Source organism: Sceloporus undulatus, chromosome 2, assembly GCF_019175285.1.
Source record: "Sceloporus undulatus isolate JIND9_A2432 ecotype Alabama chromosome 2, SceUnd_v1.1, whole genome shotgun sequence".
NCBI lineage: Eukaryota > Metazoa > Chordata > Lepidosauria > Squamata > Phrynosomatidae > Sceloporus > Sceloporus undulatus.
The window spans coordinates 60,526,885-60,547,956 of NC_056523.1; the positions used below are offsets into that span (position 1 = coordinate 60,526,885).

At 40.3% G+C, this 21,072-nt stretch overlaps 1 protein-coding gene across 6 annotated transcripts in view; it reads left to right on the forward strand.

Annotated features, from left to right (window-relative positions):
* The first annotated feature begins 11,373 nt into the window (after nucleotides 1-11,373).
* Nucleotides 11,374-21,072, forward strand: part of CHDH (choline dehydrogenase) — a 41,701-nt gene continuing 32,002 nt past the window's right edge. For 2 of the 6 annotated variants that reach the window (XM_042452167.1, XM_042452163.1), the window contains exons 1-3: nucleotides 11,643-11,753; nucleotides 16,387-17,178; nucleotides 17,816-17,967. In XM_042452167.1, the coding sequence (XP_042308101.1) occupies nucleotides 11,660-11,753; nucleotides 16,387-17,178; nucleotides 17,816-17,967 (1,038 nt within the window). In that variant the 5' untranslated portion in view covers nucleotides 11,643-11,659. Of the gene's footprint in view, nucleotides 11,583-11,642; nucleotides 11,754-13,766; nucleotides 13,982-16,386; nucleotides 17,179-17,815; nucleotides 17,968-21,072 lie in introns of those variants that run through there. The other 4 variants (XM_042452166.1, XM_042452164.1, XM_042452162.1 and 1 more) reach the window with 4 other exon arrangements.

The window sequence follows — 21,072 nt, forward strand, 5'->3', positions numbered from 1 at the left end:
CCCCAAGTACAGTGGACCCTTGTTATACGCTGGGGTTTGGTTCCAGGATCCCCTGTGGATAACAAAATCTGTGGATGTTCAAGTCCCATTAAATATAATGACATAGCAAAATGGTGTCCCTTATTAAAAATGGAAAATCAAGGTTTGATATTTGGAATTTATACTTTTTTTGAACATTTTCAAACTGTGGATGCTTGAATCCTTGTATAAAAAATCAGTGTATAAGAATGGCCGACTGTATTGCAATGTTTGTACATTCCACTTCTTGTTTCTTACATTCCATGTTCCTCTAATATGTGTTGTGACCCTTTAGAGTTTTCTTTTAGCACTGAGCACAACAGCTGGATGCCCTTTTGGTTTAGTCCAATTGCATCATTAGCTACAGTGCTACTCATAATGGTCCTTTGCTCTTCCTCAGTAGCTCATGGAGTGCCTTCTGATTTGGGAATGTCATCTTCTGGCTCTATCTCTTGTTTCAGTTTGGACTATCTCATCATGGGATTTCCATAGTAAAAAACAATCAAAATAGGTTTACTGTGCTTCCTTCTGTGGAGTACTAACACGTTAGCTATGGGGGCATTGCTGTTGTCGCCGAGAGATCCTCTGCCAGTGCCACCCTCCACTATTACTGCTGCCCATCACTTAGATCATTTAGTCTGAGATGGGGAAAGCAGTTTGAGGTCAAGAAGTTCTTCTAAAACCAAGGACACATCTCAAACAAAATGGTGCCCATTTGCAATTCCCTCAGGAATAGTGGACAATAGTAGACCTGGAGGTGGTTGTTAATGGAGCCACATTATTTTTCTATGGGTACTGGATATTGGATTTGACTAGAGAGAACCTTTTCATCTAAACCTTTCTGCACCTTAGCTAGGCAATTTATTGTAAACATGTATATACATAAATCTGCACACATATATTTTCAGGAGTGTGGCATGAAGAGGGCCATCTGGGCTACAGATACTAGTGTGAAACCAGTCCTGTGCAGTTTAGTTTGTTGTCACCAGGGGACCTTTTTATAAGCCCTGGCTTCTATGCATGCCGATTACATTCCTATCTAGGGCTCCATTCACAACAGCATTTTTGTGATGAGTAAATCTGGGGAGATTCAATGATGCAGTACTGAATCAAAGTTCTCATTATGTTTACCCCAATCGAATCTCTCCATGGCAATTTAACCCTAATGAAGTTCACATTACCATTTGTATCCATTTAAAATGGAGCCGCCATTTCGATCATTCTTGGGTTTTCTTTAAACTGTCAATCAAATGATGCGCATCTACGTCACACTGTTTGGCCAACCCCCTCCCCCCTGCCCCCATGCCGTCAGCTTCGGAGGATGGAAACGGCAAGCCCTTCAGGAACACCCTTAGCAAGAAATCCTGGGATAAGTTAGCCTTGGGGGAGTCACACTCTCTCAGCCATATAATAATATAATCTCTCAGCAATATAATATGTGTGAAATAGTTTTAGTTTGCACCAGTTTGGGAGCAGAGACTGTTGTGGTTTTATTTCTTGAGAAAGAGGAAAAAACAATCCCTAACCCACAATCCCACTGTTAGGCTTATTATTATTATTTTTAAATGTCAAGCAAAAAAAAAGTCAACTCCTTTGTGAGAACATAGCTTCAAAAAGCAGTTGAAAGGAATTCTGCATATAACCTTTTACCAGGATCTGCAGCGTTGTTTTATAGCACCAATTTTACAAAAAATACCAGGTAAACCTGATATATTTTACATTGATTACCTTCTGGCTGACCAGCAGCCAGGGATTACAACCAAGGTGGCAAGTTTTTGCGTTGCTGCAATAGCTTGTAGACGAAAAATGGTGTCTTCATTTTTAATTTGTTATTCTATCGATCTCATCTACTATTTGAAGGGATTTCACCCTAGTTACTTGAATTTATAGCCTCCAAGCTGTATTCCTATTGTATTTGTACTGTACCGTTTGCATTGCTTTTGGGGCATTGTATAATATTGCACTCTTTTATATTGTTTTATGCTGGTCATCGACCATAATAATAAATTTCATTTCAATTTCATATAAGTGAAATGCAAAACTTAGTCAAAGCATAAGTCCTATAATTTTCAACATGAACTGCAAGAAATTTATTCACCATCAAACCCTTTACGTAATTTCCCCCCAAATACAGATAAAAGAATAAAAGGTATGCACCAGCTGTATGTGGTCATCCCAAGAAAAGAAAGCTCTCTCTCTATATATATATATTATTTGCATTAAAATGTAAAGGCATTTGTAAACATTTTGAAATCCTTCTAAATTAAATGGAAATAAGTTTATTTGTTCTATGTTGTGTTTTCTGTACTTTTCATATATCAGAGACTGATGTAAGTGGATGGCTATGTTGTGGTAGATTTTTACCTGTTTTTCTTTATTACATTTATATCTCACTTTTCTGCCAAAAACTGGAACTCCAGACAGCTAATAACTCTCCAATAAAAACAAAATACAATTAAAACAGGTTTTAATACAAAGCAGAACAGGGGAAAGGAACACAAAAGTAACTGGGAAGAGGTGTTTTGAAATGGAAAGAGTTAAAAAGCTCTCTATTTTATGCAAAATTAGATATAGCACTTTAAATCCAATCTATTTCCGGTGACAGATTTCTTTGTAAATAGACTTTTCCTTCCTTATTTTTCTTGTCATTATGACTTTATACTATTCTCTAAATGTGAATGTCACTTTTCCTGACAATAAAATTAAAAATAAAGTGTTCTCCCTCTCAGACCTGTCCTTTGATCCACCTCAGGTAATGCCACAGCAGCTGTTTTACTACCAAAGGCAAAGTACTGAGGAAGGATGTATATTTCTACCACATCAGAAAACATCACGTACACATGTTTTGTGCAGTGACAGAGTGTTCTGCCAAGAGGGCTTGGCTTTTTGGTCTTTGGGTTGTTTTTTAATGGAGGGTAGATTGATCCTTTGTTGCTTCCCTGGAACCACTAAATCAATTAATTATTTCCAGGGAAGAGATTATTACAGTTATGATCCACAAAAGGTGGTGACTTGGAGAAGGGAGAGACAAAAGAAGCCTGGAAAGAAACCAACTAGCTCAGTGGGAAAAATCTTATCTTAATTAATTTTGGGGGGATGACGTAGAACTGGAGGTACAAAGGCCACGTTCCCACTATGATTTAAAGTGAACTGCTGATTGGGTTATATGACCATCGTTCCCATTTGAAACTGGTTCCAATCCTACTGTGATCAGTTTCAATCGTGATGAAGCGAGGCAAACACAAAAAAACTGCCCTTTCTTGACACTAGTTCTTTGGCAGTTCTTTAGAAAAGAATTGATTCCAAAGCATGTTCAATAAGTGCGAACGATTGATCTCTGAATCGCATCATTCTGGAAGGGAGGGGCTAATGGCAGAGGGGTGTTTACCATCCCTCCTCAGTTTTTCGTAACTGGTGTCTCTGTGCTTGTGGTGTGACCTATGGGCATATTATTTTTTAAAAAATAAATAAAATTGTGAGGCATGTAGATGCAGAACCAATGAATTGAATCTTCTATCATTTTTTAAAAAATGATATATAGTTCCCAAGCCAGGCTGCCACTTATGTCACTGATGACACACAGATCACTGACATGCATTTTGAAGTGGAGCAATCTAGTGGGGACGACAATCATGTCAAAAAAGAACCAAGCACCTCTCTTGATCTCTTTAGGAAGGAACTAAAGACCTTTCTCTTCCGACAAGCTTTCCCCCCATGTGTCCTGACTTTATGCTGTTCTCTCGTTATACAATGGTCTCGTTCAGCTAGTTTGTTTTTTTTTCTGGATTTTTTTTATGCTGTTCGTATTTTTATAGTGTTTTAACATAATGAGCTGTTTTGATGATGTCTATATTGTATGTTTTGTATTCTGTTTTGTATTCCGTTTTGCTTTGTTGTAACCCGCTTTGATCTACCCTGGAAAAGCGGGCTATAAATAAATTATATTATTATTATTATAATTACAAGAGGGTGATGAAAAGATCCACTTTCATAGTGGTAACGATGGACCTTTTGGAATAAATTCACCAAAATGGAGCGAAGGCAAATCGCAAACTGGTTTAAATGTAAGTGGGAATGAACCCGAAGAATACCATTCATTCATACTAGGGAGCTTTTCTTAGATATAGGCTTAGTTTCCCCTTGTCAGACTGAATCCAACCAGTTCATTCTGGATGGGGTCATGAAGGTCATCTAGTTTAACCCTTCTTGCCCGTTGCATTCCCCACTATGAACTGAGTGGGAGATGGGAAAGGAGATAGATACATATATTTGTAAAACTACCTCATTTCCCTTCTCCCACTCCTATAAATATATATGAAGTGTGCGTTGTATCTCTCTCTCTCTCTCATATATTGATACATACTCATATATTCTTCCTTCTCCCACTTGAGGGGGTATCATAGTTTTAATTATCACCTTTAGAAAAATTTAACAATGTTTGTTTTGATTTCTAGTTGTTAACTTTTCTCTACATAGTCACCATCCAGATTTACACATTTTCCTCAGTGTTTCTTGACTCTCCGAATACCAATATTGTAGAGGTCTGCAGATTACCCCTTAAACCACTCTTCCACTTTATGAATTATGTAATCTGTGTTGTCAAATCGGTGCCCCCACAATGTATTTTTAATTTCTGGGAACAAGAAAAAGTCACTTGGTGCGAGGTTGGGAGAATAAGATGGATGCTGCAAGATCTCAAAGCTGCATGCCCTTGCTTTCTTAATTGCAACTTGAGACGAGCGATCTAGTGTGTTGTCAGCTAGGAGACGAATGCCTCTGGAGAGCATGCAATGGAGGTTCCCTTTCAGAGTATCTCACAACTTGTCCAGAAGATTGCTATAGTATGTGCCAATGATGGTTTGTCCCTTTGCAAGGTAATCTGTAAGAATAACTCCAAGACAGTCCCAAAAAATTGAGAGCATATACTTCTCTGCTGACTTTTGCACCTTTGCCTTTTTGGGGGAGGGGAATCGGCATGCTTCCACTCCATGCTCATGGTTTTGGTCTCTGGATCATACCAATAGATTAAGATTCATCCATGGTTACCAAGACAACCAAAAAATGCTCTTCATCTTGTTCCAACAGTATCAACATCTGTCTTGAAAGGTCACACCATGTTTGTTTCTGGAAAGGGGTTAGCAAACGTGGAACCCAGTGTGTAGACACCTTAGACACATGCAGTTCATCTTAAATAATTTCCCACACACTACCATAACTGAGACCAGTTTTGTTCATGATCATTTCGATGGTTGCTCGTCTATCTTCCAGGATTAAACATTGCACTTTTTTCACTGTGGTCGCACTGTCTGTCATGGATGATCTTCCGGGTCTTGGCACATCTGTGAGGGACATGTGACTAGTTTGGAAATTCATTTTCCATCTCACAGTAGTCATAAAATGGGCAATCATTTCCATAAACTACCATCATCTCATCATAAATTTGCTGGCTACTATTACCCTTCAAATGCAGGAAATTAATTATGATGCAAGCCTCAGTATTCTCCATCTTACACATTAGTCACTTTAGGCACAACCGGTAACAAAAATACAGGACACAATGACACTAACAAATTTTCTTTCTTTCTTTTTTTAATTTAAAGAATTTTATTAAGTTCCATTTTAAAATACATCAATCATCCATCAAAAACAACTACAAACATCACACAACATCTACCATAGCAACCCCCAATACTTATCCCCCCCATATTAACACAACATCAAAAAAAAAAACACACAACAATCTCTATTACTATATAACATACCCCACTCTCTTCTTACATTCTTCTCCACTACATTCACCTCTGTGACTTCCCTCCTCTATATTTATCATATTCTTTATACATCTGTTTCCCTTCATGTACCATATATAATTACTCATAATATATTGTATTTATATTAACTTCTTCATTGCGAAGGCAACGCTTATCCAGCGTATGACTGTCTCTCCTTGTATTCTTTTATATCAGTAACAAATCAGGTCACAACAAAAAAACTTGACATCCCGTACATACTTATTTCTCAATTAATTCCTCTCCCCATTGCATCCTCATATAGTCCATCACCAGTTTCCAATCTTCATTAACTTTCTTTGTTACATTCCCCATCTTATCGTCCCTTAACAGTTGCGTCATTTTATCCAGTTCTATCATTTCTAGCAGCTTCATTAACCAATGTTCTATCTTCGGTGCCTCCTTTGTCTTCCAAACTTGCGCTATTAATATTCTAGCCATTGATGTCATATAAAATAATATTTTACCATATCTTGTTTCAACATCTTTCTCAAACATACTCAATAAGAAGCTCTCTGGTCTTAATTCCACATTGATATGTAAGATCTCTCCTATTACGTTCCTGATTTGTTTCCAAAATTTCTTTATGATTTTGCAGTTCCACCAACAGTGTATAAACGTTCCTACAGTCTCCCCACATTTCCAACATTTGTTGTTTTTATTTTTGTAAATTGTAGCCAATCTTTCCGGCGTCAAATACCATCGGTAAAACATTTTATAACAATTTTCTCTTATATTTTGTAAAAAATATAAATATATTTTATATTTCTCACTCCTCCCTCAGCTGACAAATTTGACACTGACAAATTTTCAATATACCATAATAACTTCCTGGTGATAATTATTTCTTTATGACACCCCCTCATATGAAGAGTATGTGTGTGTGTGTGCATCTCTCTCTCTCTCCCTATATATCCATATATACTCTCCCTTCCCCCACTTTTATATATTATCTATCTATCTATCTATCTATCTATCTCTTCTCATATATTCATATATATCCATATATTCTCCCTTCTCTCACTCTTATACATATATAATCTCTCTCTGTCTTCTCATTAATATATGCTCACATATTCTCCTCTCATTCTTATAAATAATCTGTCTTCTCATATATTCATATATGCTCACATATTCTCTTCTCCTACTTATAAATATATAATCTGTCTTCTCATATATTCATATACGCTAATATATTTTCCCTTCTCCCACTTATACATATATAATCTCTGTCTTCTCATATATTAATATATACTCATATATTCTCCCTTCTCCCATATAAGGTGTGTCTATGTATTTGTCTATCTTCTCATATATACTCCTAAATTATCCCACTCTTCATGCATCTGTATGAAGAATGTATGTGTATATACCACTCTATCTTCTCATCTTCTGATATACTCATAAATTCTCCCTCCTCTGGGGATCAGAAGGTTTTGGCATATTAAATGAAAGTATGGGTCAGTTAAGAAATAGAGGATTGGAAGTAAGTAGAATGAAGAAGGATTTGGAGAAAACGGAAGATAAGAAATGAAGACAAAGAAAGGTAGAATGAAGGGGTTGAAAAGAAGGAAACAAAATAGGAAGATATAGAAAAGAGGGTTGTTGGGAGGAAGGAGAGGGGAAGGAAAATATACATTGAATAGGGTGGGGAAAGGGGGTGGAGTACTTGTAATATATGATATTACAGTGGCCCCTTGTTTTACACAGGGGACCCCCTCCCCCCGCGTAAAGCAAAAAACGTGTATGCTTGAGCCCCATGGGACTGATGCTTGCTGCGCGACTGTGCACATGCCCCGCAGCTGTGCGCACCATTCACAAGCCCCACTGGATATAATGGGGCTCGTGCTCACCACATGACAATGCGTGCACGCTGGGCATTTGCCCATTTCCCAGGCGGCTTCAGCGTATACTGAAAGCCACCTATAAGGAACCCGCATATGGCGCAGGCTCACTGTATAATATATTGGAGACTAATGTGTGTTCTGTTTATTTTGAGACGTTGTTGGTTTGTATGTACTGTACTGTAATTGTTTTTCTCAATAATTTTTTTTTAATTATCTGTTCTCCCACTCTTATACATCTGGCCTCTGAGGGAGAGAGAAAGTAGGCCCCCACCTCATCAGGCCTTCTCTAAAGAACTGAGCCCTCCCAGAAGGCATCTGACTCCATCCCTCTATCCACCATCTTGAGGGAGAGGAAGGCAACCCAGCTCTAACAGGCCTCCAAGGGAGAGCAAATCTGCTGGACTTTTCTCCTTTCCTACTGCCATTCCCTTCTCCTTTTGTGTGTTGTGTTTGTTATTTAGATTGCAAGCCTGAGGGCAGGGAAATGTATAATTAACAAACTGTAAGCCACTCTGATAGCCTTTTGGCTAAAGAGCGGGGTATAAATAATAATAATAATAATTATTATTATCTGTATGAAGAACGTGTGTGCATGTGCGTACTAGTCTATCTTCTCATATACTGACATACACTCGTATCGACATACCTCACTTTCTATGAACGTCTAAGAGTGGAAAAATATTATAATTATTTTTTGTTGTTACCCAAACTTGAGTGATCTCGACTCATGGCAAACCTGTAGATGAGACACCTTCAAGACTCCCTATGCTCCACTGCAAATTCATACCCATTACTTCCTTAATAGACTCCATCCATCTAGCATGTGGTCTTCCTCTCTTTCTGCTTCCCTCCACCTTTCATAGAATCATAGAGTTGGAACAGACCACAAGGGCCATCCAGTCCAAACCCCTGCCATGCAGGAAATCTCAGTCAAAGCATCCCCAGCAGATGGCCATCCAGCTTCTACTTAAAGATCTCCAAAGAAGGAGACTCCATCCAAAGAAGGAGACTCCATCACACTCTGAGGGAGTGTGATCCACTATCAAACAGCCCTTGTCAGGAAGTTCCTCCTAATGTTGAGGTGGAATCTCTTTTTCTGTAGCTTGCATCCTGTTCCGGGTCGTTCTCTGGAGCAGCAGAAAACAAGCTTGCTCCCTCCTCAATATGACATCCCTTCAAATATTTAAACAGGGCCATCATATCACCTCTTAACCTTCTTTTCTCCAGGCTAAACATCCCCAGCTCCCTAAGTCATTCCTCATAGGACATGGTCCTAGCATTATTGTTTTTTTGCAGTGAGTCATGCCTCCTCATGATGTGGCCAAAGTACAACAGCCTCAGTCTAGTCATCCTGACTTCCAGTGAGATTTCTGGTTTGATCTGCTCTAGGGCTCATTTGTTTGGCTTTCTTGGCTGTCTATGGTACCCTCAGCACTCTTCTCCAGCACCACATCTCAAATGAATTGATTTTCTTCCTATCCGCTTTCTTAACTGTCCAGCTCTAACATTCATACACGGTAATAGGGAATACAATGGCTTGTATGAGTCTAACTTTCATGCTCAGTTGTATGCCTTTACATTTTAGGATATTTTCTAGTTTTCTCATAGCTTATTCTTAGTCTTCTTATGATTTCTTGACTGAAGTCTCCACTCTGATCAGTATTTGATCCCAGGTATGAAAATTCTTTTACTATTCCTATTTCCTCATTGTCTAGGTTGAATCTGTGTAAATTTTCTGTGGTCATTATTTTTGCTTTTTTTCTATTCAACAATAGGCCTGCCTTGCACTTTCCTCCTTGATCTTCCTTAGTAGTTGTTCCAGGTCTGTGATGTTTTCAGCTAGTAGTATGGTATCGTCTGCTTGTCTCAGATTGTTGATATTCCTTCCTCCTATTTTTACTCCTCCTTCTTCTGTGTCTAAATACTAAACAATAAAACTTTTATTTGTACCCCACTTTTCTGTAAAAGAACAATCAAATCGGCTAACATAGTTAAAACATCCAACATACAATGCTTATTACATATAATATTACAACCCCCCTTAAAACAGAATTAAACACATTAGAATTAAAATTAATTTTTAAAATAAGATATTAGCAACAATAGAAACAATGGGCAGAGTGGCAGTGTGATATAAGACCTGAGGGAGTAATCATTCTATAGCCGAGTGCTTTTATTCAGGAAAGGCCTGCCAGAAGAGATCTGTCTAAACTGGTGATTTGACACATCTCATCCAGTAGGCCATTCCACAGTCTGGGAGCGGTTGCAGAAAGGTCCTCTAGGAGGTTGCAGTTAATCAGGTCTTTAAAGGCTGCAATAAATTGCTCCCCGTGGACCTGAGTGTGCAGGGCGGATTATTATGGAAGTAGGTGACCACTTAAATAGGTTGGATCCAGGCCATATAGAGCTTTATGGTAATAACCAACACCTTTTACTATGGTCAGAAACCAATAGGCAGCCAGTGGAGTGATTTCAATATTGGTGTTATGCAGTGTTGCCAATTTCCAGGGAATTTAATTTCTTTCCAGGGATTTTGACTGAATAATAATAATAAATATTGGGGAATTCAGGAGATTTTGGTAAAACATTATGGGGAATATCTTCGATGCTTATAATCATAGAGCCACATATGCTCCAGCTGCCTAAATAGGCAAGCAGCAGGCCTTCAGGTGTGTCTGATCACAAACACGCTTCTGATAAAGCCTCTGTGATATTTGAAGGCCCTCCTTTTGGCTCAACGCTCCCTGAAGGTAGACACTCTTTCCTCCACAGCCTCGGCTTCAGGCAGACTTAGCTGCTGAACCTCTCAAGGGGTCACAGACTCTGCTCTAGCAGAGCTAGGGCCACCCTCAGGCTCTCCAATTACGGGTTCAGGTCCCAGGGGCTCTGGGTCATCTTCTGAGTCGTCCTCCAGGCTGGGCATGACAAAATCACAACCAAAGCATACCCGACAGATGGCCATCCAGCCTCTGTTTAAAGACCTTGCTTGTTGGTAACACTGGTGTCATGTGGTCACTCCTAGTTTTTCTGGTGACCAGCCTGGCTGCCATATTCTGTACTAATTTAGGTTTCTGGATTAAGCAAAAGAGTAGCCCATGTAGTAGAGCGCATTGCACAAATCGAGCTGTGAGGTTACCAGTCCATGTACTACAGTTTTGAGGTCTCCTGGTTCCAGGTGCATATTCTGCATACAAGTGCCTTATCTGACCCCTTTGCCAATTGGGAACCATTGTTTTTTCCACGGTCTCCGTCCCGACAGTGGTCTCCTGTCTTGAGTACAGATTCCTTGCCAGGACTATCAGATGTGTTGGCACTCCCATGTCTTTAAGGACGTTCCATTATTATTATTTTCTTTTATCTTATACCTTTCTCCCAATACAGGGACCCAAATGCCATCGGGATTATCCTTAAGGAGAGCCCTCCCCCCAGTCCATCTGCCATGGTCCAGGCCTCAGAGAGAGAGAGAGAGAACCACTGGCCCTCATCCCCTTCCCCCCCCCCCCAATTCCTTTCTCCTTTTGTGTCATGTCTTTTTAGATTGTAAGCCTGAGGGCAAGAAACCGTCTAAAAGTAATGGTAATTGTAAGCCGCTCTGAGAGCCTTTAGGGCTGGGGAGCGGGGTATAAATACCACAATGAGTCAATAAATAACTTAGTATGAATATCTGAGAAGGCAGAATAGTTAATAGCTGAGGGAGGAGGTGTTTCTGTGTCTTGTGTCTGTTGGGGGCATAGGCCTTGGTGGCAGCACAGCCTTTCCCCTCCCTCTCCTTGTTCCTCTTCCCAGCCAGGGAACTACTGTGTCCCTCAGGGGCCTGTGGGGCGGGAGAGTCCAGTCAGCGGGGGCGTCTGAGGGGCCTGTAAGCTCCCTGGGGACTAAGACTGGCGACGGCAGCAGCAGCAGCAGCAGCGGAGCCCTTGCTGTGCGCGTGAGTGGGGCGAGAGACTGAGGGCGGGGGAGCATTATGGAGCACTTGGGGCGCGCGCGCAGGGAGCCCAACCGCCAATGAGGGAGGAGAGGACGCCATTTTGTAGCCTCAGAGAGCGAGGCCGAGGGCTTCCCCTCTCTACCCCTCCCCCCTTCAACGTCCTCCTGAAAAGTATATATATAAAACTATATGTACTTATACTATATATATGTGTGTGTGTGTGTATACTATTGAAGGAGATACTTGCTTATAGCGTCACTATATATAAGTACAGTATACCATATAAAAGTATATATATATATATATATATATACACACACACACATATATACTTGGAACTATATATACTATTGAAGGAGATACTTGCTTATAGCTCATATATATATATATACTATGTATGCCAGAAGGGGGAGAAGCGTTCGCCTCAGTGGCCATTTGCCTGACAAGGAGCTTAAAAGTGACGACTCTTCCCCGCTTGCCTGAGGTTAATTGGCGCCCCTCCACACACAGCCTCCTCCACCACCACCAACCGACCCCATCTCATATGTGGGATATATATTCTGTGGTGTGTGTCCAAAATGGAGGGCGTGACCAAAATATAATAAAAAAGCTCCAAACACCTGAGCAAATGCATGCTTCTGAGTCAGGCTCGAAATGGAGGGCGTTTGGGGATTTCCAATACTGTACTGGGGATGGAGGACAGGTCCTGGAAAAAGGAGGACACCTGGTTGCTTTGGGCATGATCAAAATGGAGGGCGTTTTGGGATTCTCAAAGCTGAAATGGAGGACGTGCCTGGGCAGCCTGGTGGCAGTGGAGGAACTTCTCTGAAGGGAGCTTGTTTGGTTGTTTAAAATCAAACGAAGAAAAGAACAACGGAGACACTTGCGCTGGCTCTTAAGAGGCATTGCTTTTGTTAGAAACTTGGACACATATCTCAAGTAGACCTCGGGGAAGTTACCTTTCTTTGCAATAAAACTCCCAGGGTCCTCCCAGGCAGCACAGCCAACATTTCCAAGCTCCTCAACTGCCTTTCATTTGGAGGGATTTTAAAAATATTATATATATATAATATATATATTGTTCTGGTTTCTTTTTAAATTGACTCTTTCTGGGAGCTGCTTTGGGTCCCACTTTGGGAGAAAGCTGGCATTAGTTTTTCATGTCCCATGCTCTCATATTCTGTTTCCCTAATTTGCCACCCTGATGCCCCTTAACTGAATGTAGTTTGAGATACCTGTCAAAAACATGCATATGTGGCGTTACAATCCTCCTCTACTCAAATATATGGCCATGCTAGTCTGTAGAATCAGTATGTAGAAGGATGTACCTAACAGTTAACAGCTGAAGGTCTGCCCAAGTAAAAAGAGGCCTTTATGACAATGGAAAGAGAGCAGAGAGGAAGGCTAACCTAGTAGCACCTTTGAGACTAACTGAAAGAAAGAAGTTGGCAGCATGAGCTTTCGTAGACTAAAGTCTACTTCCTCAGATGCATTACAGTCCTCCTCCATCTTTCTTTCAGGGAATTGCTTGTGTCTTTACTCTCCTCTGATCACGGCTTCTAGTCTTGAGGAATCTCAGTTATGTGGAAGTTAGCTGCCTGCCTACAATAAAAATAATGTCTACCCCAAAAGAAGTGGGATGATATTCCCCCCTATTCAAGCACTGAATAAGAAGCAATGCTGAAAATGACTCTGCTTATGACAGAAGGAGAGAAGTATAACGTGAAGTTTTTATTGAAGCCACCTTCTCTCAGAGTGACCAGACATCCTCCTTTTCCAGGGCTTGTCCTACATTTAATCCTTCTGTCTAGGAGAAATTTCAAAATATCCTCAATTTTTAGCATGACTATGGATGAGAGACCTTCAAGTAACCCTGCCCTCAACAGCCCCACTCAGTTCTTGTAGACTCAGAGTTGTGGCTTCCTTGATTAGTGTCTATCCATCTGGAATGCAGTCTTCCTCTTTTCCTACTGCTTTCTACCTTACCAGACATCATTGTTTTTTTCTACTCTGTCATGTCTTCTCAAGATATGGCTAAAGTACAACAGAAGTCATCTTGGCTTCTATGGAGAGATAAGTCTTGATTTGCTGTAGGACCCAATTGATTAATCCTTTTAGCAGTCTATCATATCTGTAGAACTCTTCTCCAGCACCACATTTCAGATGAATTAATTCTCTTCCTAGCCACTTTCTTCACCATGCTTCAAAACTGAAACTGTGGCATGGACTGGTATTCAGTTATATTTCTTGACACTTCAGGATCTTTTCTAGTTCCTTCATGGCAACCCTTTCAAGTCCTCACCTTCTGATTTCTTGACTGCAGTCTCCATTCTGATTAATGACAGCCAAGGCATGGAAAATCTTAAACTATTTCAATATCTTCCTCATCTGATTTAAAGGTATGTAAACCATCTGTGGCCATTATTTTTGTTTTTTTTAAAGTTCAGCTGTAAACCCTCCTTTGCACTTTCTAGAGTAATCATTTCAAGTCTTTGTTATTTTTGCTTGTAGTATGATGTCATCAGCATATCTTATGTTGTTGAAATTCCTTCCTCCAATTTGCATGCCTCCTTTCTCTGAGTCTAATCCTGCTTTATGTATAATTAATATACAAGTTAAACAGATAGGGTTATAAAATTTAACCTTGCCTGACCCCCTTGCCTATTAGAAACCATTTAATTTCTCTGTATTCTGTCCTGACGGTAGCCTCTTGTCCTGAGTACATGTTACAGACAATCAAATTTTGTGGCTCGCCCATTTCTTTAAGAGCAATTGGTAGTTTTTCATGATCAACACAAAGGCTTTGCTATATAATCTATGGCCCGGTACAGACGGGCCTATGGGGCGCCCTCGTCACATGCTAGGGGTTGGCCGAGGGTGCTCCGCCCACACATGCCTCAACCCTAGCATGTGACGAGAGCATCAAAATGTTGGCGCCCTGTACAGATGGGTGCTGCTATCATTACATAAGTGCCGTGCGTCTGCATGGTGCCGCGCGACACTTACGTAACGAGTGCGCCACTGATGCACTTGTTACACTGCTACCACGGCAGAAAAAGAACCCGCTTTTGTGGGTTCTTTTTTCGCCAGCAGGAAACCGCAAGGTTTGTCCGCTGCATTTCCCCCCCAGTGGAAAACTAGGCACTTTTGGGGCGGTCTGTACTAGGCCTATAAAAACGGGGCTGATTTTCAGCTGAAATTATTTCATGCTTTCTGCTGTCCAACATTATTCATCTCTAAATGGTTCTTCCTTTAATGAATCTGTCATCCCTTCATTTTCTTTATAGTTCTTCATTGTATTGTTTCCATCATCTTTTAATTTGTACTTGGTCATGTTATTTGGTCCCCTCTTGGTTGTAGAGCACTGCTTCCCAGCCTTTGGGTCTTCATATATTTTGGGTTTCAGCTTCCATAATTGCTGAATGTTGGCCAAGTTGGCTGGGATCTCTGGAATCTGAAGTGCAGAACTAATGGAGGCCCAAAAGTCTGGGAACTAAAACAAACACCCTTATTTATATACCGCTTCATGCTGAACTAGCAGTGTCTAAGCGGTTTACAACTGTAAGCTAATTGACCCCAACAATCTGGGTACTCATTTTAGTGACCTCGGAAGGATGCAAGCCTGAGTCAAGCTTGAGCCCTTTCGCTGGCATTGAACTCGCAACCTTATGGTTTTGAGTGAGTGGCTGCAGTACAGGCATTTAACCACTGCGCCACCAGGGCTCCTACTGTTGTAGAGCATCCCCACTCTTGGTTTAAATGGTCACAAGTTGCTGAACAGTTGCATTCAAGGATCTGACCCTATTTCTAGTACCATTTAATTTTTCTTCTTGTCTGTCTTTAACTGCTTGGCGAGTTTAATCTGTCATCCACTGAGGCTTTTCTTTTTTCTGGTTGCAGATAGTGTCTTTTTACATTCCTCCCTGGCCATGTCCCTGCCTTCTGTCAAGAGTACTTCTAGCTCTATGTCAGTTAGGCTTAATAGTGCAAATCTGTTTTTTTACATTATCTTTAAATTATATGATGAAGTTCTCAGGTTGCATTTTGGCACAATGGTTCGTTTAGTGTTATTCTCAGCTTTACTTTAATTTTTTTTATTTTAGCAGGTCATGGTTAGTGCACAATCTGCTCCTGATCTTTGTTTTGCAGAGAGAATGGAGCTTTTCCATGTTCCACTTCTGTTTCCAATTATCTAGTCAATTTGATTTCTACATTGGCCATCAGGTGGTGTCCATGTACCATATTGCCTTTGTGGTTGCTTGAAGAATGTGTTTGTGATGAACAAACTGTTGGCCTCACAAAATTCAATCAGTTGCTCTCTTGCATTATTTCTTGATCCCAGGCCAAATTTTCCTACAATTTTTTATTCTGCTCTGTTTCCTACTTTTGTATTCCAGTGGCCTTTAGGTGGTATGTTTCTATGGATTTTGTCAGTAGGGTACACTAAATCCTTTACCTCAGATCAATTTTTTTTTATAGTTAGGGCTTCTCGCTTACTGGCAGACCAGTGACAGTAATGAGGGGAAAGGGGGTTGGGAGAATTTAACTTCAGGCTATCCTACAGGAAAAGCAAGAATTTGTATGTGAAGATTTTACACCCAATTTAAAGTTGCGTTATTTATAAGCAGGGAGAAATAAATCAGAGAGCAAAAATTTATTTTATCATTTGGATAATTAAAACGAATGTCCTGTTTTTCTTTTTAGTACAACAGAATTAAGTCCTAAAACTATGATACAGATAGCTTCTGTAGTCTTGGGTTCAAATGCATTTTAATGGAAAACACTTTTCCACTTCTTTTTCTAGGTCAAATCCTCGTATTTGCATCAGAAGTCAAACAGGGAAATATGTCTTACTTAATCAAAAGAGTTCCAAAATATAGTTTTGCCAATCACCTTCATAGAATAGGAGAATTATTAATTAAAATACATACAGTGAATGGTTCAAAAGCTTTCAGTGGACAGAAAATGAGAATACAAGCTTTTTCGCAGGTTAGTTTTGAAAACATGGACTCTTTCAGTTATGTGATAGTTGGAGCTGGATCTGCAGGGTGTGTCTTAGCCAACCGGTTGACCGAAGATCCTCACAGCACTGTTAAACTTCTGGAAGCAGGGCCGAAAGATACAATTTTAAACAGCAAACTGTTACTGTGGAAGATTCATATGCCTGCTGCACTGACCTACAACCTATGTGATGAGAAATATAACTGGTATTACCATACAACACCACAAAAGCACATGGATAATCGCATTATGTACTGGCCCAGAGGAAGAGTTTGGGGGGGTTCCTCATCTCTCAATGCCATGGTGTACATTCGAGGCCATGCAGAAGATTATAACAGGTGGAGTAAGGAAGGGGCTGTTGGTTGGGACTATGAGTTTTGCTTGCCTTATTTTAAGAAAGCACAGACTCATGAGCTGGGTGCTGATCTTTATCGAGGTGGGAATGGCCCTCTCCATGTCTCCAGGGGGAAAACAAAAAACCTTCTTCATCGTGCATTCTTGGATGCAGCCCAACAAGCTGGGTACCCTTTCACAGAGGATATGAATGGTTTTCAGCAAGAAGGTTTTGGCTGGATGGACATGACAATACACAAAGGTTAGCCTTAAAACATTCTGTTTGGATCCTTACAGTAACTCTGTATAGACTCCTCACAGTTGTTTTGAAATTGTGTTCTTGGAACACAGTTCCAAGCTCTGTGATTCATCAAATTGATTTTTCAATTCATTGGAAATGGAATTGCTTATTTTGGCTGCGAGAGAGAGAGTTTTAGATTATGGTCAACTCCTCATTGCCAACTTTAGATACCTTGTAAAAAAAACCTTTGACTTCTTGGATTTATGCTTCATTTGAAATCAAATTTAAATGCTTGCAGTTCTCGCAAAATTTTCCTCCACAGGGTTTCGCAGACATCCAGAGGAGGTTTTGATGATAACTGCAGTGCTATGGGTGAGCCTGGGGAGATTAATAGCTCCTTCCTGCTCCACTGAAGTTCTATCACTAGAATGACTGCACTGGATCCTTTTGCCTGGAGGTGGGGGGAGATGTATATGCACACAAAACCTTCTATGGATGGGTTGGTAGCTCACCAGCTGCTGGAGTGGAGTTAAGAGAATAAAGAATATATAATAACACTAGAAATACCAAATTATTTTTAGAGCACAATACATAATACAATTTAAGTTTGCACATTACTTTGGTAACTGCTTCTATTAAATGAAAATGTATTTTATAGGTCAAAGATGGAGCACAGCTAGTGCCTACCTTCACCCTGCATTATCCCGTCCAAACTTGTCTGCAGAAGACAGCACACTTGTAACAAAAATTTTGTTTGAAGGCACCAAAGCCATTGGCATTGAATATATTAAAAATGGAGAAAAGAAAAAGGTAAGATTATTTTTAATTTCTGCTTTGCTTGAAGAGAGAAAAATATCTGAAAAAGAATTATAGGTAAACAACCTGTGGTGTTATGGTTTGAGTGTTGGACTATGACTCTGGAGGCTAGGGTTTGAATACTTCCTTAGCAATGCAAACCCACTGGGAAAGATTGTGCAGGTTACACTCTCCCATCCTCAGGAAAGCAAAGGCAAAAACAACAACAACCACATCTGAACAAATCTGGCTAAGAAAACTCTGTGATAGATCCACTTTAGGATCACCTTAGGATGAGTTAGAAATTATTTAAGGCACACCAAAGCAACACACCAAATCTGTTTTTAGTGCTGTAACTAGGTTGTTGAAATTTATGAGTAAACTTCAGTTCATTCATTAATCGAGAAGCAATGCTGAAATAGTGTGATCAAGGAGTAGTGCAAATGCTGCTACACAGAGGTATTTCTCCGGGAGAATTTTATTGGACAAAAATGAAGAATGAAGTTGTACAAATAGTTGTAGTATTACAGTAGTACTGTATTACAGTAGTACCTAGGGTGGGGAATCACCTCATACAAGAATCCAATAAACATATAAACCAGATTTTCTTGGACCAGGTTCTAATCTCATCGGGGAATGTTCCTAATTCAGCAACTGTAGAAACTGTAGAGACTCTGGCTACTAGACCTGCACTAACTGGTGGATTCTAAACCCAGGAAGCAATTAATAGCAATAGCACTTAGCAAAATACTTACATTTCTATACCACTTTATAGTGCTAAGCATGCTCTAAGTGGTTTACAATGTGTTAGCCAGTTGCCCCCAAAAGCTGGGTATTATGTGAAGTCAAAGGCTTTCATGGCCGGCATCCATAGTTTTTTGTGAGTTTTTCAGGCTATGTGGCCGTATTCTGGAAGAGTTTATTCCCGACGTTTCGCCAGTATCTGTGGCTGGCATCTTCAAAGATGCTGAAAGATTCTCTGAAGATGCCAGTCACAGATACTGGCAAAACATCAGGAATAAACTCTTCCAGAATATGGCCACATAGCCCGAAAAACTCACAAAAAACTAAGCTGAGTAAGCATTTTACTTTACTGACCCACGAAAAAATGGAAGACAGAGTCGACCTGGAGCCCTGCAGTGTTGAACTCACAATGTTTGGCTCTAGTATTGGCATTTAAACACTGCTCTACCAGGGTTTAGGCAAGGGGAAAAAAAAAAAATCAAGGATTGAGCTTCTGGCATGAGGCATGAAGCTTGAGGGATGAAGAGAAAAGAAGAGAGCTTGAACTACCATATATACAAGTCAATCTCATGTATAAGTTAAGGGAAGGTTTCAGGGTCAAATCCTGGATTTTGATATGATCCATGGTTAAGTCAAGGGTAAAACTTAGGGGGTTATAACAGTTCATGGAAACGGAACAACACCACTTTCATCCCTCCTTCTCTGTATCTCTCCCAAACACCAAACACCACTTTCCAGCTGCTGGTGGAGAGGTTTGAAAAATCAGGTTGGAGAGGAAAGGAAATGGAGTTAAATGGGATATTTCTTTGATGGGAAGAGAAGGCTTTAACATCAGACTGGGAAAGGACAGAAGTGGAGCTAAAAGGGGAGTTTCTTTGATGGGAAGAGAAGGCTTTCAAATTGGACTGGGAAGGGACAGAAGTGGAGCTAAAAAGGGTGTTTCTTTGATGGGAAGAAAAGGGCTTCAAATTGGACTGGGAAGGGACAGAAGTAGAGCTAAATGGGGAGTTTGATGAGAAGAGAAGGTGTTCAAATTGGACTGGGAAAGTCTTACACACACACACACACACACACACACACACACACACACACACACCCCTTCCTGCCTTGAGGCACAAAGAGTGGGGCATCATGGCAGTGCTTGTTTCAGGATCTTTCTAACCAGTATTAGTGTATTGACCCATATATAAGTCGACCCATGATTTTAGGGTCAATTTTGGAGAAGAAATTTCTTGACATATAGTCGAGTATATATTGCATGTTATAAAATGAAATGGTTGCCTATGACTAGCCTTCTTGGCTGTTCATGCTGAGCTGTTCCTAAGCCACACTTTCACAGTCATGGAAAGGCACGTTGTATTACCTACCTAAGGATGGAGAAGAATTTTGTAAAAATTCTCAATGAAAGAATATATTGCACACCTTCAAGGTTCATTGCAAGACAAAGGAAACCTTTCCTCCCAAACTGCACATCTGCAAGGTATTTAATACATGTCAGAAAATAATATGCACAAGAAATCATGTGTACAATTTAAAAGTGCAGAGAATGAATAAGACTTGCAGTTGAAAAATGCACGTTTTCCTGGAACATTTTGGAAAGTTTTGGATTAGGTTTTGATGGGGCATGGGTTGTAGGGGGAGGCTGATAAGGTGGAAGAGAAATAATCCCTTCACAGTTTTGCTTATGGAAGCAGATAGTACATGAATAATGAAACTGCATCCAAATCTGTTTCTTTTTCTTCATGTATTTTGTCTGTATACAGCATATGCACATTTTGTTTCCAGACAAAGGCCTGAAACAGACGGGTAGACAGAGGTGGCTTCCAGCCGTTCCGGGGGCATGACATTTACACAAAGCATGTCCCCAGAGTGCCTGGAAATCACGCCAGGACCACGCCAGGGCCAGGAGTGGATCTTTTCTGCACCTATTTGGGACCACAGCGGGAGGCGCCCTTGGGGCTACGATGTGTGTTCACCATGGCCCCTGGATGATCAGGCTGGGAATGGCTTCTAGCCGCTCCTTTCTGCGTGTCTGCTTCGGCCCTAAGTCAGATATGAATTCTTTGTTCAAATGAAAATTGTATACACATCTTCTCACCTGAATAATTCACCTGTGTGAATAGCATAATGGGTGTGTGAAGATGGCGGCAGCATGATAGGGTGTGATCTAAAGAGCTCTGGTATTTTCCCCTTCTAATCAGGTCTTATCTAGGGTTTTTAAAGTTCTAATTTGCCTAGTTGTCTTGTTTTGCCTAGCTATTCCAACCCCTTCCTTATTTGTCATATTTTATTTTAACCTACCCTAAGATATCTCCTGTTTGGAGAGGTTTTAACTGAATTTGCTTATATATGCCATTTACTATCTTTCCTCATGCT